This window comes from Lepisma saccharinum, chromosome 24, assembly GCF_977018435.1.
Source record: "Lepisma saccharinum chromosome 24, izLepSacc3.1, whole genome shotgun sequence".
Lineage (NCBI taxonomy): Eukaryota > Metazoa > Arthropoda > Insecta > Zygentoma > Lepismatidae > Lepisma > Lepisma saccharinum.
Window position 1 is genome coordinate 52,166,178 of NC_139252.1, and position 17,705 is coordinate 52,183,882.

The 17,705-nt window shown below is 36.8% G+C and overlaps 1 protein-coding gene across 1 annotated transcript in view; it reads right to left on the reverse strand.

Moving 5' to 3' along the window:
- LOC145978184 (uncharacterized) overlaps positions 1–17,705 on the reverse strand; it is a 77,300-nt gene that overhangs the window by 15,016 nt on the left and 44,579 nt on the right. Inside the window, exon 7 of the mRNA XM_083110624.1 lies at positions 12,327–12,411. Within this exon, the coding sequence (XP_082966750.1) occupies positions 12,327–12,411 (85 nt within the window). The remainder of the gene's footprint in view (positions 1–12,326; positions 12,412–17,705) is intronic.

The window sequence follows — 17,705 nt, forward strand, 5'->3', positions numbered from 1 at the left end:
AGCATAAGAAAACAGTTTAAAAATTTATTAAATTACATTAAAATTTAATGTAACAGAAAACATCAAGAGACTTTGTGAAAACAATGATGAATTTGAATTACCTGATGATATTTGGGATTCATAATTTTAAAAAAATCTGAAATAAAAATAAAACAGACTGCTTTTTTCACAGTTAAGTTGCTATATTAAAACAATGTAACATTGACAACATCCATTATATAAGGGATTCTTTTTGTTTAAAAAATTACTAACCATTGTTATAACTGTATCTTTAGTCAAAATGAAAATAAATGTCTGATGAAAGGAGCGTGTGTTCTCCTGAAACGTCACAAAGAAAAACTGTTTTCTTATGCTTGTAATAACCGTAAACTACAGGAAAATAACACCTCACAAGGAGTTATGTATTACATTCCTCATCACGCTGTAGTAAAACCTAGCAATTCTACTACAAAGGTACGTGTTGTATTTAACACGTCAGCCAAGACAGACAACGGAAAATCATTAAATGATATTCTCATGATTGGACCCATCATTCAACCTGATTGATGTCCATAGTCATAAGATTTAGAACTCATAAAATCGCTTTCACAGCAGACATTGAAAAATGTATCGAATGATTAAAATACAACAAGATGATACTCCGTTGCAGAGAATCTTATGGAGAGACACGCCAAACGAAGAAATCAAAATATATGAATTACAAACTCTCACGTATGGGACAGCGCCAGCATCATTTTTAGCAACACGCTGTACGCAGCAGCTAGCACAAGACGAAAGTTGTAATTATCCTCAAGCAACAAACATTTTAGCAGAGAGCTCTTATGTTGACAATTTAGCTAGTGGATCTCAAAATGTACAACAAGCAGCACAATTGCAAGCCAAACTCATCGAGTTACTAGCTTAAGGGGGCTTTGTATTATGCAAATGGTGTTGAAATAATTGAATTATTAAGATCAATTCCACCAGAATACAGAGAAGATAACTTTCCAGTACAATTACATTTGCAAAAAGGAGTAAACACACTAGGAATCTCTTGGAATCCTGTAGAAGACAAATTCAACGTTAGCAGTAAATTTACTTCTGGTTCTATAATATCAGCATTTACACTAAGAGTGAAATAACAGGAGTCATTTCATCTATTTTCCATTTCATCCATTTTCGATCCTTTGGGGCTTATTAGTTTAATAGTCATCAAGTACAAAATGTTCCTTCAGCATCTTTGGCAGAAAGAAGATGAGTGGAATCAGCAACTGTCACCAGAATTAATTATAGAATAGTAGAAACTGCAAGTGCAACTTCCACTTATCAATGAATTTTAAGAGTGGAAAGATTTGTACTACAAGAAGGTAGTGTGACACAAATACAATTGCATGGATTTTCAGATGCAAGTAAAAAAACATATGGCACATGCATGTATATTATTCGTTCCAGCAATCAGAAAGGTCAAGATTAAGTCAAACTTCTTTGTTCGAAGTCAGGTGTAGAGCCAATAAAGAAAGTAACGTTACCCAGACTAGAACTTTGTGCAGCGTTACTTTTAGCAGAACTTGTGATTAAGGCAATGCCCGCATTCCATTTGCAAATTGAAAGCATACATTTATGGACAGATTCTCAAATTGTTTTGTCCTGGATATCAGCCTCACCTGCAAAATGGAAAACATTCATAGGAAACAGAGTTTCAAGAATTCAAGATTTAACAGAAATCAGTAATTGGAGACATGTACACTTCGCAACATCTTATTTGACCGCCGGGAAAGAATTCTAAGTCCCGAAATCGTAAACTTAGCAACATAGCACTTAAGCTCCAGGTGAGAGTAGCCAACTTTGAGTAGGTCCTTCCACTAGACGATAAACGCTGCGGTGATAGGTTTTCAATTTAACACTTTCCATGAACTTAGAAACTATAAACCGCTATTATCATACGCAATCAAACAGAAATAATAAATTGGAAAAAGAACCTTGAAAGATATTTACGATTCTGCTTGCTCGACTTGAAATTTGGGGGATTTGAAACACCGAATAGAGTTTTTCTCCACCTGGAGGAAATTGCCATAAAGTTTGTGCAGAAAGAAGCAAATTTGTGAGGAGTTTATGCGACATTTTATTTACAATACCTTGCATAATATCGAACAGTTCTCAAAAACATATATTTTACACTTGTCGAGAAAATGTGCTTGAAACACAGGAAGGTGGGAGTCTTCATAAACGTCAACATGTTTTTAAGGATATAACTTCATTAAGTTAACGTAGAGTGGTTGGTTGGACGCTGCTATCCTTATTTTTCATCAAGCGTGAAAGGTCGCGGGTTCAAATCGCACCCTCTCCTCTTTCTTTTTTTTCTTTTTTTTGTTTGGTGAACAGATACCGTTGATATTAGAGTATTTAAAAAATGAATCCGATGCACACTTGAGGGACGTCCGTTCTGTGCATATTTCCCCTTAGAAGTTGGAGATTTCCAGGATTTAAAGTTAAAACTTTTATTTTTAGTTATTGTTCATATACATTTTGTAGGTTAGTCGTGTTACTCACAAACCCAGAATATAAAAAAGGAAAGTTAAAAATTGTACTTACGTATGTGAGTATAGTGCTCTTTTTGTAGAACGACGTTTCACAGATTGACTATCTCTTTCTCTCAGGTTCGTATAGAAAACTAAGTACTTGACATAGTACTGCGTCAAAAATGTAATATGAGGATTGTGGTTAAGGGTTGGTTAGGATACATTTAAAATATTAAGTTTTTGCTATTAGAAGTACGTAAAAACCAAGTCGTTCCAAAAAAAAAAAAATAATAAATAAATAAAACTTGTACAGCAGACCTATTTACAGGTAAAAAAGTTAAAAATCTAAAAAACCTGCATGAATCACAATGCAACCTGCAGGTTTGGCCTTTCCTACCCAACTGTGCTTCTCAATCCACATGAAGGTCAATTCTCCACGAATGTTTCCCCTCCTCTTAATTTTCTCGTTTCCCCTTATTACGTCACAAATCCAACGTAAATTCACATTCCTCTCTTGCAGCTTGCATAACTTCCGGAGTGACGTGGAAACCGATATTGGGTTCAATCTTCCAGGCTTTGTCCCATTTTTTGAGGAAATTGATCCACCCTTCTTCCAAATTTCCTTCGTCCCTATTAAGATTATTCTTCCCACCCTACAAATATTCGCTGTTTCATACACGTTTCTTCCTAATTTCCTCCCCTCTTTTCTGATTATCTCTTTTTTTGCGATTCTATGCCCACTTTCCAAAATGTGTTCTGAGAGACCCATTTTGGGAACTTTTTCCCTCATGTCCTTTTCATGCTCGCTCCATCTTTTACCCATATTTCGGCCCGTCTGTTCTATGTACTCTTTCCCGCATTGGCATTCTATTCGATAAACCCCCTTCTGTTTTTCCGGTATTTCCCTAGTTGTCTTTTCTTTCTTATAATTGGTGAAGTATTTTTCTACATTCTTTGGTGCTTTCATCCCGCAAACGATTCCAAAATATCTCGTTATTTTTCCATTTTTTCCGATACGGATTGATGGTAAGAGATGCCAACGTACTTTACCCTCCTATTTTCGATTTTTTCCCCTTCTTTTTGATCCCCTTCTTTCCTAATAATTTTCCGTGCTCTCTCCGCTATCTTATCCATTTCTCTATTTGTATATCCGTTTTTTAATCCTGTTTTTCTTATCCACCGAATTTCGTTGTCTTTTTTTTCATATGTTGTGTTAACACACACATCATGATTAATTCACAAATCACATATGTATTCAGGATGCAAAATGTAATGTTATTTAAGTTATGTATTGTTTGTTCTTCACTGACACCTAAAATATTAATCATTTGATTTCGATATACTAAAACAAACATATACAGTTATGTTAAGTAGTGATGTAGTGCATTACTGTAACGAAGGAGAGCGTTTAATGAGTTCAAATTGCTAAGATTGGTAATTTTATGTCCGTTCCTTCGTAATGACTGTTGTCAATCCCCTCACCACCATTTTTCCATGCGTCTAAAACTAATAGTAAATTGCTAATTAACATAAATAAATTGTTATTGCGACGAAGGCCAATTCGAGAAAATAATAATTGAATAGCGCAACAGCCCAATATGGGGCCAAGGCTTACCTACCGACTACTGGCCTCCCTCCCACACGAGCCACCAAGGGGGCGTGGAGATCTGCAGCCAGACTAGGGGGACAGGTGGTCAGCCCGACCGACCCCCAGCCATTGTAGGACTTCGCGACCGGATTACGCTCACTCACTCGGAGCTCCCCAATTTCCTCATGATGGTGGGTTGCCACCAGCCCTATACGTAGGCCGAATAAATTCCGACCAGAGCCGGATTCGAAACTACCACATCCCGCAGCGAACGATCTCAAGACGTGTGAACGCCTTAACCCGCTACTCAGCTACGGAGGAGGACGGCCGATTCGACAAGAAAATAATAATAAGTATTTATATAGTGACTGACAAACAAAAAATTCAAAACCTCATAATGATCGTTAATTTCTCACTGCTTTGTATCTAAAATGTTTGTCTTCTTTGAACAGAAAGTACGAGTATCAGATATAACAAACTTTCCGCACTAACTTTGCAATATTCGAAACCACCATTACAGACTTAGCTCTATGTAACTTGATTCTGCGCATTCCACATGGCTTGTGACTTCCTCCTATCATCGAAATAACTTTATCTTACTATTTCCTTTCCTCTCGTGAAATACAGAGACCAATGTTAACTTCTTAGCATGGTGGTTAAACTTTACACCCAACGATATACTCCTGAAAAAAAAAACCTGCCTAGGTGGAGAATCGAACCTACGACCTCCCTCGTAAGAATCAAGCACGCTACCTCATCTCCAGGTAGCTCATGTTAAAATTTGCTACCAGTTTGAAGAAACCAATTCACAGATAATGTCATATCTATAATTTCCTCATGGCAATTTTCATGAGGAAACAAATTCAGATAAAATCGAGAAACGCTGAAAGGGAAAAATGATGAACATGTCTATTGGCATTTTGTCATATTTTGTAAATTGTGTAAAAATTCCGTGTTTTGAACAAGCAATCGTTTAGTTACGAAGTATTTTGTTGTTTGTTTAAAGTAGGAACAGGAGAGCGAAAAGGAGTCATTTGAACCAGACCCCGTTTGACAAGAAACTTCAGCTTTTTTCCAAAGACTGTATGAAAAGAGAGAGGAACGTACGAAATATAAAATATGTGTGAAATTAAAACAATGGAAACCTTGAAAGATAATACTAACGAACTTCAAACTATGAAAAACATATTTTCATGGTGGAAAACTCCAAGTCATTTTCAAAATATGAACTCGATGTTTTTCTTTATTATGAAGTGGAGATATGGGACGATACGATCCCTCAGCAAGAAAACTTTAAGTAAGCTACCTCCAACTTTTTCAATGGTCATAATTAATAATTACGGTCCGGAAGTTGATGAAAAATTAACTTTTTTTTCTGACCCTTAAAAACAATGCTAAACCTGATATCATGTCCGTTTCCCTTCAGTTAGAGCCGGAAACCACTTTCTATTTTACATTTTTTGCTTTTTTCGGCCTTTTTGTCTTTTAGTTTATTTGTCAGTATTTTTAACAGTTTTTGTTGCATTTTCACTTATTTTTGAGGTTTATTTTTCTCCTCCCCTGTTGTTTCGTGCATTTTGAATGCATTTACTAGTAAAACTTACATATTTAGATTTCTTGACATTGTCCTTTTAGCAAATTCACCATGAATAAAAAATACGGTCAATGGAAAAGCATAATATGATTCGTAACTGAAATGTTTGGCAATGGATTAAAATACTTTGTGTGAAGATCTACTTTGAGGTTCTTTTTTTGGACACTATTATCGCTTTAATATGTAGTTTTAAAGTAAAATTAGTCACGATATTAAATGCAATTACACTCTGGTATATGCGAAGCAGAACTGTATTTTCGGATGCTGGCTGACTACAGTATCATAGAAGGCCCACTCTGAAAGGAGATGAATTGGTTGATTTGGTGTTTTAAGTCAACTTTATGCATAGTAAGGCTAATCGGGACTGGACCTACAGTTTAAAGTGGGATCCAAACCGAGTGCATAAAATAACGTGAACCGTGTGGTGTAGGGGGATCGTTTGCTTATGGAATGGAAGGTCATGGGTTCAAACCTACTTCTTTGCAAAATCTTTCTCGGGAAGTAAACGGCTTTGGACAAGAATGCTTATCTACATTTCTTGGATATTTCCGTTGATATTTATGTGATTTATGTCCAGCATTTCCGGATGCAGAAAGTTAACATGTAAGTTCTTAATATGTGTTAACTTATAACAGCTGAATGAAAGGAAAAGTATTTTCTAAAATCCTGCCAATCACTGAAAGATTAAAAACATTAGTAGAAGCATTACTTGAGGCATGCACAGTGGGGACGATTATGAAGTGTGGAGGGGCAGATGACCCAGCACTATGCTAAACATTATCTACCAAGGGAAAGAAACTGTCCTTGCCCTCCCCCCTCCCCCACCTTGCCCCATCAGTTTTGAAACCCAATCGCCGCCACTGAGCATGCATCGCATAAATATTTACAGTAATATCATATAACATTATATTATGTTATTAGAACACTTCGTACTCGGTAAATAAAAAGGAAAAATAATAAGGAAAGGGTGGGATTTGAACCTTCGGTGTTTCGATCTTGACGAAAACAGTAAAAAAAGTTCTGTCATCTAACCAACTACTCCAGGAGATTGCTAACAGAAAGCTCAGTAAAACACGTTAATCTCAGTTGAAGCAACATTGTGCCGGAGTTTCGAACCATTTTTCGCCAAGAACCAAAGAAAAGACACACTTTGCAGAATCGTTTGGTGTTGTGCAAGGTATATTTACTAAACATTTCGCATAAAATCATCATAAATTTGCCTTCTTGCATTCAAATGTGACCGCAATTCTTTCCAGGTGGATGAGAACCTGTTCAGTGTTTCACAATGCACATACATTTTCCTATTTTCAAATTCAGAACGAAGAATCTTGAAATATTTTCAACATTCGTATTTTACTTAACATTTTTTTGTCTACTAATATATTTTATTACTGCTTTAGGGTATCTTTACTTTATGGAATGTGAAAGAATGAAAGAAAATCACGAGCATTTTCATTCAGAAAGAAGTAATGTTGCAAAGTTGGCTACTCTTAGTTGGCTCTGAAGCGCTATGCTGCCAAATTTACGAATTCCGGACTTTGAAATTTTTCAGGGCGGTCAAATAAGATGTTGCGAAGTGCACCTTCAAATTATAATCCAGCTGATTTAATATCAAGAGGTTGATGCAAGCATCATGAAACAGTATCCATTATGGTGGCAAGGACCCGAATGGTTGAAAGGCAATTCAGATTGGTGGCCTCATTCATCAATAAAACTCAAAACTGAAGCACCAGAAATGAGGACGAATATCGACATCATCATTGTTCATACAGAACAGAGATACTCGCATCATTGAAAAATTTTCAAAATTGTCTAAATTAATAAGAGTCATGGCATATTGCCAACGGTTTATTTACAATCTCAGGAACTCTCATGTGAGACTGATTGGGCATGTCAAACCCAATGAAGTGCAACGTGCATTACACACATGTATAAAAATTGCACAACAAGCGTTCTATTCCAAGGAAATCGAAGAACTCAACTCAAACCATGAACTTTCAAATAAACGTTGTTTGAAAACATTGTATCCATTCTTAGACAAAGATCAGATGCTAAGACTTGGAGAACGTCTGGATAACAGTCAATTATCATCATTGACAGCAAGCATCAGATGATATTACCACCAAAATGTAACCTTACAAAATTGATTGTCGAAGCAGAGCACAAAAGACTTCTACATGCAGGACCACAGCTATTAGTAAGTTCATTAAGAGAGAAATATTGGATCCCACGTGGCAAACAAGTAGTTAAGAAAATACTACATAAATGCATAATCTGTTTTAAGCTAAAAAGCACAACTTCGTCACAATTGATGGGACGAAGAAAAGACTTTGTACGGCCTTAACTCCACCATTTAAAACAAGGCGTTAATAAATAAATAAATAAATAAATAAACCATCAAGACCATTTACCAATGTGGCTGTAGATTACGCTGGTCCAATACATGTCAAAACAGGAACCGTAAGAAGCAAAAGAGTTACCAAATGCTACGTTGCAGTTAATTTGTTTAACAACAAAAGCAATACATTTAGAAGTCAGCAATCTCACCTCTGAGGCTTTCATTAATACACTTACACATTTCACTTCACTTCAAGAGTAGTAACATATACAGTGACAATGGAACCAACTTTGTTGGTGCAACAAAAGAGTTATAAAAAAAAAGGTAAAGTGCTCCCCTGTGCTTAGCACCATGCCATGAAGGCATATAGGGGGTATGGGGGTAACGCGCCACACTTTCTTGATCCGGTCATGAGTGGGGGTGATGTGATCAGCATCACGCCCCTGACCACCTTTACCCCCCAGGGTTTCCCCCAGGTACCCATGTCGCCGCTTCCCTTAAAAAAGTTCCCGGATTTGAACCGGCTGGGAATCGAACCCGGGACCTTGAGCATGGTAGTCAGACATGTTACCGACTGAGCCACCGTGGCCACAAGAACTTTAACGACTCTTTTAATCAGAAGCATTTAACACAAAATTACAAGACTACTTATCACTAGAGGGTCTACAATGGCACTTTATGCCACCTGGATCACAACATTCTTCACGACTCGCTGAAGCAGCAGTTAAAGCAATGAAACATCATTTGATAAGAATAATAGGCAAGTAATCGATAACATTCGAGGAATGGACCACATTATTGAGTCAGATAGAAGAGTGTTTAAATTCAAGATCCATTTCTGTAATCTCATACGATCCAAAAGATCCAACCCCACTTACACCACCTGCTCACTTCCTCATAGGTCAACCTTTATCCTCGTTACTTGAGCCAGACATCTCCGAATTACCAGTCAACAGACTGACAAGAAATGGCACAAAATTCAGCAGGTTCACCAACAATTGTGGCATCGTTGGTCAAGATAATATTTACATGGACTATAACAGATCTAAGTGGACTCGTCAGCAGAAGATTCAAGCAGGTACCATTGTGATACTGAAGGATGAAATACTTCCTCCCCTGGTGTGGAATCTTGGCATCATTGTAGCAGTATATCCTGGAAAGGATGGACTTGTTCGCATCGTCGACGTCAAGACTAAAGGAGGTGTATACAGACAACCAGTTGTCAAGATTGTACCACTTCCCACTGAAGATGATTCTGAACCATAGTTTAGTGTTTAGTGCAGTTTAGTGTCACTATAACAAATTGCAGTTATAAAATGATCAAGGGTTATGAAGTCACAGTGAAGTACAGTACAATATTATTTTGGGGTATTGTACGACCACGAGGGGGACAATGTATGATAATCATGTGTTATTTTCATTGTAAATGTCAACAAAAACACAGCACTTTGCGTGCATAGCAACATGCATTTGTTTCTTTTTTCATGTACACACACCAGTACGAGGGTCACTATTTATATTTTGAGCCTTGGCAACACTGATTGAAGTTAGGCGCGATTTGACATTTGCACGGAATCGTCTGGCATTATTGACCATAACGTACTTCAAATGTTTTGTCAATAGTTTCATTTGTGTTGTTTATGTTGCCTTGGAGATTGCGCGACAACAATAAAATGGAATTAACTCGTGAACATTTTTGTGCGATGATTTTTTACGATTTTCGACGTGGATTATCAAGACAAGAGTGCATCGATCAACTTACTTTCACATTTGGCAATGAAGCCCCATCCTTTGCCACTGTGAAACGCTGGTATAACGAATTTAATCGTGGCCACCATTCGCTCACCGACGAGATTCGCGAAGGTCGTCCAAAATCAGTTGTTGTTCAAGAAAACATTGATGCTGTGCAAAACCTAATACTGCAAGATCGTCATGTGGCGACATACTGTGAGATTGAGGCAACCATAGGCATTAGTTCCACCAGCATATATAAAATATTACATGATCATTTAGCTGTGAGAAAGGTATGTTCTCGTTGGATCCCACACAATTTGACAAAAACTCAAGAAGACACTCGCGTCAATTGGTGCAAACAAATGCTCAATAAATACAATCGTGGTGCTTCAAAAGACATATATAAGATTGTAACAGGTGACGAATCATGGATATATGAATATGAGCTGGAACGTAAACAGCAGTCAACTGACTGTATGGGTGTTTCAAGATGAACCCAATCCAACAAAAGTTATTCGCCCTCGAAGCACATCGAAACAAATGGTCGACTGTTTTTTCGGGAAAACTGGTCATGTGGCAACTGTGCCTTTAGAGGAACGAAGAACGGTCAACTCTGAATGGTACACAACAATTTGTTTGCCAGAGGTCTTCGGTCAAATACGGAAAACAAACAAACGCCGTCGGATCATTCTTCATCAAGACAATGCCAGCTGTCACACATATCGTCTAAGAACCGACTTTATGAACAGTCAAAAAATCGAATTGATGGGTCATCTGCCGTACAGTCCTGATTTGGCACCCAATGACTTCTTCTTGTTCCCGAATGTCAAGAATAAATTGCGTGGACAACGATTTTCGTCGGCGGAAGACACCGTTGATGCGTTCAAAAACCATATTATGGAGGTGTCTCAAGATGATTGGAAAAACTGCTTTGACAAATGGTTCGAACGAATGCAAAAGTGTATTGACCATAAAGGAGAATACTTCGAAAAACAATAAAGCAGTTTTCAATGCTAAATTCCTGTTTTTTCATTGTTAGGCTCAAAATATAAACAGTGACCCTCGTAAAGACATTGTGCCAGTCAGGCAAGAGCTCGCAAGGATTGTGGCTGCTCAGACGTTTCTCAAAGCAGCTCCAGTGTGCATTGCGATACTTAATCACAATATTTGTTATGTGTAGTGCTCATGATGATAATAATAAAACATCAAAAAACACAAACATCCTTAAACAATCAGCAAACGGACGTATCGCTGATGTTCAGTTTCAAGTCCGCTTGTCATAGACTTCGTCGGTTCGAATGCAACACCTGCTGGAGAACATGTACATGAGTCACATTTGTCGAAACAGTTAGTGGTCAATCAGACTTCCCCTTCTGTTGACACAGTACACTACCAGAATGGTGCCACTTTTTTCAAACTCAGTAGCTCATCATGACCACTTCCATATGAGCAGAAATAAAACTCAACTATAAACACTTTTTCCTTTGTCAAGAGACTCATTTTCAACACCTTCTCAAAACTACTCTTCAGTACTGAGAACATGTGCGGTTGGAGCTATGCCCCATTGACAAACGCACATGCACATTTGAGATGTGAGAGTTTCAGTACTGTAAATTTTGGTGCATACCGTATTTTAGATACTGCTATATCTTAAATATCATGTAAAAAATGTTCAATTTTCCTAACCTAACCTAAGAATTTCAATATTTTCTAAAACTGCAGAAACATCATAATATAATTTAAAGATTTTTTTTTTTTTTTTTTGTTTCGTTGTAAGTTCACTCTCATGCACAGGTAGGCCAATTGGGACTGAACATACAGGGTGCTTGGAAATTCCCCTTACAAACTTCTAGGGCAAGTAGAGGGGACTGAGTAGACAATATTTGGAATAGGAACCCATGTCCGGAAACGTACCGTTTCCGTGCTACAACCATGACAATGTGTCGGATGTGCCTGTGTTGGTATGCAATCGGGTAGGCAGTATTTGACATCAGAAGATCACCTGATGGCACGTGACGTCTACAAATTATTGCATTCCACTGTCGACACAGGTGTTGATCAATGAATACAGTAGTACGTTTCTTTTTTGTTCACTTGGCATTGTTACCAAATAAATTTGTTTCTATTATGGACTGAGTCACACGTCATTCACTTCTGTACCTTACGTAACACCTCATTTGACATGGTTGTAATAAATGATTACACTTTAGGTCACCAGGTGATCTTCTGACGTCATGTACTGCCTACCCGATTGCATACCAACACAGGCACATCCGACACATTGTCATGGTTGTAGCACGGAAACGGTACGTTTCCGGCCATGGGTTCCTATTCCAAATATTGTCTACTCAGTCCCCTCTACTTGCCCTAGAAGTTTGTAAGGGGAATTTCCGAGCACCCTGTATGTACATTATAAGGTGCGATCAGAACCTCTGTGGGCCTCCACCAGGGAATGTATCCAGGACTTCTTGATTATTATGTGATGACTTTATCATTACGCCATCGGAAGTCCCTGAATCAAGTTGGTGAATGTGGAAAAGAGAGAGAAAAGGATGAAGCTTTTTGAACACTTACCCGAAATATGAACGTTTTCCTAGATGTGAGCCCTTTACATTTCCAAAATTGCTGTTTAACTGTTTGTTACAAATTTCTGCAGGTGCTGAAAATGAAAAGAAGATGAGAATAATTAGGGCAAAGACCATAGCATAGTAGAGCTGGACTCCTCCCCCCTCCACCCCTGTAGTCTGGGTAACAAAACCACTTCTATAAAATAAAGTAAATTTTGGTAACACTACTGTATCGCAAATTTGACTCTTGCAGAAAATCCCATTAATAGCTGTGAGTTTTTTTTTCCCAAAGTTCAGTAAAGTATCTCCGCTATTCTGAACACTGCATATTTTAACAGAGAAGGGTTGGATTGATAAGACTTATAAATTAATATTCATGAAAATAACCCCAAAATAAGACATTTATAGATACATATATTCTATATATTGGATTTGGTGAAAGAGATATAGCACTCATCGATTGCTATTGATAACTCTGCCCCATTCCTATGACAGAGCGATTTCAACCATAACTTTGAAAAACTCAATATGCTGATCAAGCCAGTAATTTATTTTACTATAAAACATAAATTAAACATAACGTTTCAACCTTCTAGCAAGATCTTCTTCACACTCCGCACCAAGTACAAATGTAACAAGATACACAAACATTACTCCTTTCCAGACTATTGGAAAGTTGTTCTGGAACATTCTAGCAGGTGGCTTTCCCTTGTCAACTGTACTTTCACCTGAAAAGCTAAACATATTTACTTCCATCTAGAATGTGGTTGGACTCTTTATCTCACGCTCTTTCTCCTTCATTCTTCTTTTTTCTCTCCTCTTTCTCTCTTGTCCTTTCCACTCTTTCTAACACCTTCTTCCATTCTTTGTTTATCTTCAGTCCCCCATTCCAGTTCACTGTGTCTTCTTCACCTTTCTTCTCTATTTCCTTGGACTCCATCCATTTTCTCACTAGTATTCTCTTCTCCCTTCCTTTCTGCTTAGCCTCATCCCACTCTATGTCATGTCCTGTTTCTTTGGTGTGTTTAAATATCGCATTTCTCTCTCTCTCTTAAGTCGTACATCATCCCTATGTTGTTTCAACCTGTCTTTCAGCCTCTTTTTCGTTTCTCCTATGTACACACTCTGACATTCTTTACACTTCACTTCGTAGATAATCCCTTCCTCTTCTCTGTTTCCCTTTTTCTTGTTTACATTCTTCGCTATTCTTAAGATGCTTCTCCCTCCCTTCCTGTAAGTTTTAATACCCGCTTTCATAAGCACTTTGCATATCTTTTCTGTGGTCTTCCCCATACTCCTTATTCCAAACCTCCTCTCTTTTTCTTTCTCTTCCAATTCTCCCCTGCCACTTTTCTTCCTTCTTCTGTTTATGTCCAGTCTATCCTCCTTCTCATAGCCATTCTTTTCCAGCTGTTTCCATAGGCTATTTACTTTGCCTTCTTTTTCACATTCTTTCGTGCATATTTTCTTGATTCTGTCCTCCTTATTCTTTATAAAATTTATTTTTGTCACCTCATTTACATCACTTCTTTTGTGGCAGAATACCCCTGCTGCACACTTCTTCTGATGCCAAGCGGTTTCAATTTCTTGTCCTCTCTTCCTTTTCATCAATATATCTAGGTAGCTTATCTTGTCGTCTTCTTCTATCTCGACTTCCAATAATATACCTCTTTCTTCATCTTGTATATCTTTGGCAAATATGTCGAGCTGCCTCTTCGCTCCCTTCTATATGCCAAAACAATCGTCCGCATATCTGCAAGACAGAATCATTTTGTCACCTTCTTTTTGTACCGCTTCCTTTTCCCATTCAGTCATAACCAATTCAGCCAATGCTGGGCTTAGGCAAGAACATATATTCAGTCCTTCACTCATTACCATTATTTTATCCTCCATTATACTGTAACCGTCATTCCAAATGGTTTCCAGCACCTTCACTACCCTTTCACTATCCCATTCTCCTACAATTTCTTGTCACATTCTCTTTTTAACAATGTCCAAAACGTGCCTCCCCTTGATGCTCGGGAACATACTTTTCACGTCTAAGCTAAACATTGTCGTCTTCATCTCATTCAACTTCAGTTCTTTTATGAGGTTCAATACTTGTTCACTGTTCTTAACTGCTCTTCTTTCTTGCTGTGTTTCTAACACTTTGATAACTTTCTTTAATTTCTTTTCAAAGGGTTCCAAAATATTGTTTCTGCATTCCATTACTGGTCTGAACTTTATCTCCTCTTTGTGTATCTTTGGAAAGCCTTTCAAACTTGGTAGTCTTCCTGTCTCCATTATGCACTTCTTGAATCCTCTTCTCCTACAGTCTTGTATGACCCTTTCTTTTATAGTTTGTTCTTCTTCTGTTCCACAAATTTCCTCATATCTGTTCTCTTTTAGGTCGTCATACTTCCTCTCGTACCATTCTCTTTCCATCACCACAATGGCTTCTCCTTTATCTGCTTGGTCTATCACCACACCACTTCTTGTCTTGATTTTCTTCATCCCTTCCCTTTCTTTTTGACTCAAATTATCTACTTTTCCTTGTTTTTCCATTTCTTTCTTCAGTATGGCTGCTGTTCTTCTTCAAATCTTCTCTTTCTGGTTCTTCTTTTATATGGAGCACTGCTTCTTCAATGTCATATATAACTTCTTCATGGTCTATATTTCTTTCTTTAACTTTGAGACCTCTTCCTACCTTTAAAAAAGCTTCCTCTTCTTTTGATAGGTCTACATTCCCTATTACCACAACTCTTCTTCTGGTATCCTCCTTTTCTTCCTCTTCTCTCCTTTCTTCTTTCCATCCTGGTCCCTCTCCTATCTTCAACTTTATTTTTATTTTCTCTCTAAACTTCTCCTGCCAGCTTTTCATTTCGTAAAATGTATATTCTCTCGTAAAAATTGCGAGACCATCTTCAATAGCTTTTTCAATTCTTGTCAGGTCCTCCTTCATTATTTTTATCTCCTTTCTTCTTGCCCTTATTTCATTCCATATCAGTTCTTTTTCCATTTTCTGAACCAATATCTTCCATCTCCTGGTGTTGCAAACCAGTCCCTTCTTACTAATTTTTAGTCCTTTAGGCACTATGCCTCTCTCCAAACATTTTCTAAGAAACTTTTCTTGTTACATTTGTACTTGGTGCAGAGTCTGAAGAAGACCTTGCTAGAAGGTTGAAACGTAACGTTTAGTTTATGTTTTATAATAAAATAAATTAATGCCTTGGTCAGCATATTGAGTTTTTCATATCATGGAAACAAGGCATAATGGTGTCATAACTTTGATTGTTATTTTTGTGATAAAATGAAGCAATAGACATTAGAAAATTGGCACCATTCATTTCAATTTGCAAGAAACTGGAAAACTTTTTTTTAATGTTAATAACAGAAATAAAGATCAGTTACTTCACAATCAAACACAATAACAAAAGTGAAAATAACATTAGATAAATAAATAAATAAATAAATAACAATAAAAACAAGTAAGTGTAAAATATAGGATCAGTGTTATATTTTCATATTCTACCATTTAATCCAAAAAATAAATGGTTCCACACCATTTCAAAATTTCAAAAATTAGTTTCATGTTTCATGTTGCACAACGTAAACTTAATAAAAGAATAATTAAATTGAACCACAACTCCCCCCCCCCCAAACTTTTAAGTTCTTCTTCAATGAGGAGTACAAAAGTTAATAAGGAAATATAACCACTCTGCACTTCAGTACACTAACAGTATTAAATGCAGTGGTCGGAAGTAGTGAGCTACTTGTAGCTGCATCTGTAGCAAAGCTACATTTTGAAAATTGTAGCTGTAGCAATGCTACAAAATTCCTGTAGTTGCAGCGAAAATTTTGCTACAGTTACATTTCTTCTTAGCATTTTGAGATAAATTTTGTATTTTTAGTAGAAATGTACATTATCGGATAATTATTTTATCTTAATTGCAGATATCTAAACAGTTTGGATATCTGGGTTGAGTTAAGTCTAATTATCTGGATATTCAGAATATCTCGATATCCATCATGTTCATGACAATTATCATCCTTGAAAGAGTAAAAAAAATCACCATTCACATGCTATTCATTTAAAATACTGCCTTCATATTGGTAATTTAAAAATATTATATATATATATATATATATTATATATCATTTAATAATTATTATCAATAAAATATGTTTATATATACACATTCGAACAAATTACATTTGTTTATTGTCGTAAACATGAACTTGCTAGCATCCTAAGTGCATTGCTCAGATATGAAAATTGAATTGATATGTCACTTAGATAGGCGAGGCATGTTACAAACCCTACAGTAAAAATAAGTTACAGACGCCAATACATGGGCGTCGCCAGAAATTTTCCTAGGGGTGGTCAAATTGAAGATGTCAAGGACACCCCTCCCCTCAAAAATATTGTGATACAGACCAGTGGCATATGCAGAAGTTTGTCAATGGGTGGAGGTTCATTTTTAAAATTATTGGTATTTTAAATTATATTATTATTATTATTATTGCTACTACCAGTAGTAGCAGTAGCAGTTTTAGTTTATTTTCGCATCCAATAAGTTTATTATATGAATAATATAGTACTTGTTACAACCAAGATTACATAACTTCCAACATTAGTAGCAGTAGCAGCAGCAAACGCAGTAATATAAGAAGCTTCAAAACGTGTGAAAGTTACAAATTAACAGTTTCAGTGTTGCAAATTATGAAAGTTTCGTACCAAATTTGATATCTCGAGACCATTTTTAAACAATGACGCAAAATGAGGTGAACTAAAGTGCTTCGTTTATAAATTGCCATAAATTGAAATAAAGTAGATGAAAATTTCCAGAGGGAAGGGGGTTGCCAACTGGTTAAACCTTTCCTGTTGATGCCCATGAATCAATACCTTCTGATACTGATAGCATTGGTATCAGCTGAATTATCGGCTCAGTCCTAGTTATTGTAGTATAGCAACATTCATAGCCATAATACTAGAGATCAGGTGGTTTTAAAGGGAATTCCTTTCTTTATCTTTCAACACGGATCATGGAATAAATAACAACACTGTCGATAATTATCTTCCACCAACAAGATTACATGGTTTTCATGGTTCCCATTTTTGCTCTGTTTAAAAAAACATCTTCCTTGCTCCCTTTATTGACAAGAGACCAAATATTTTGTATGACTGTATTTTCCCTAAACAAAGCAGCTTAGAGGAAAGAAAGAACTAGCACCTTCTATGTTACCTTCCCTTCATGAGTGTTGGAAGTATGTTGCAGTGATTTTTGCAACAATGCGATCTGGGCTTAAGCAGTAACAAACGCATTGTAAGCGGCACGCCTGTTGAGTTGAAAGTGTACTTATCTGCTACATTTAGACTTCTATTGTGACTTTTTTAGAATCGTTT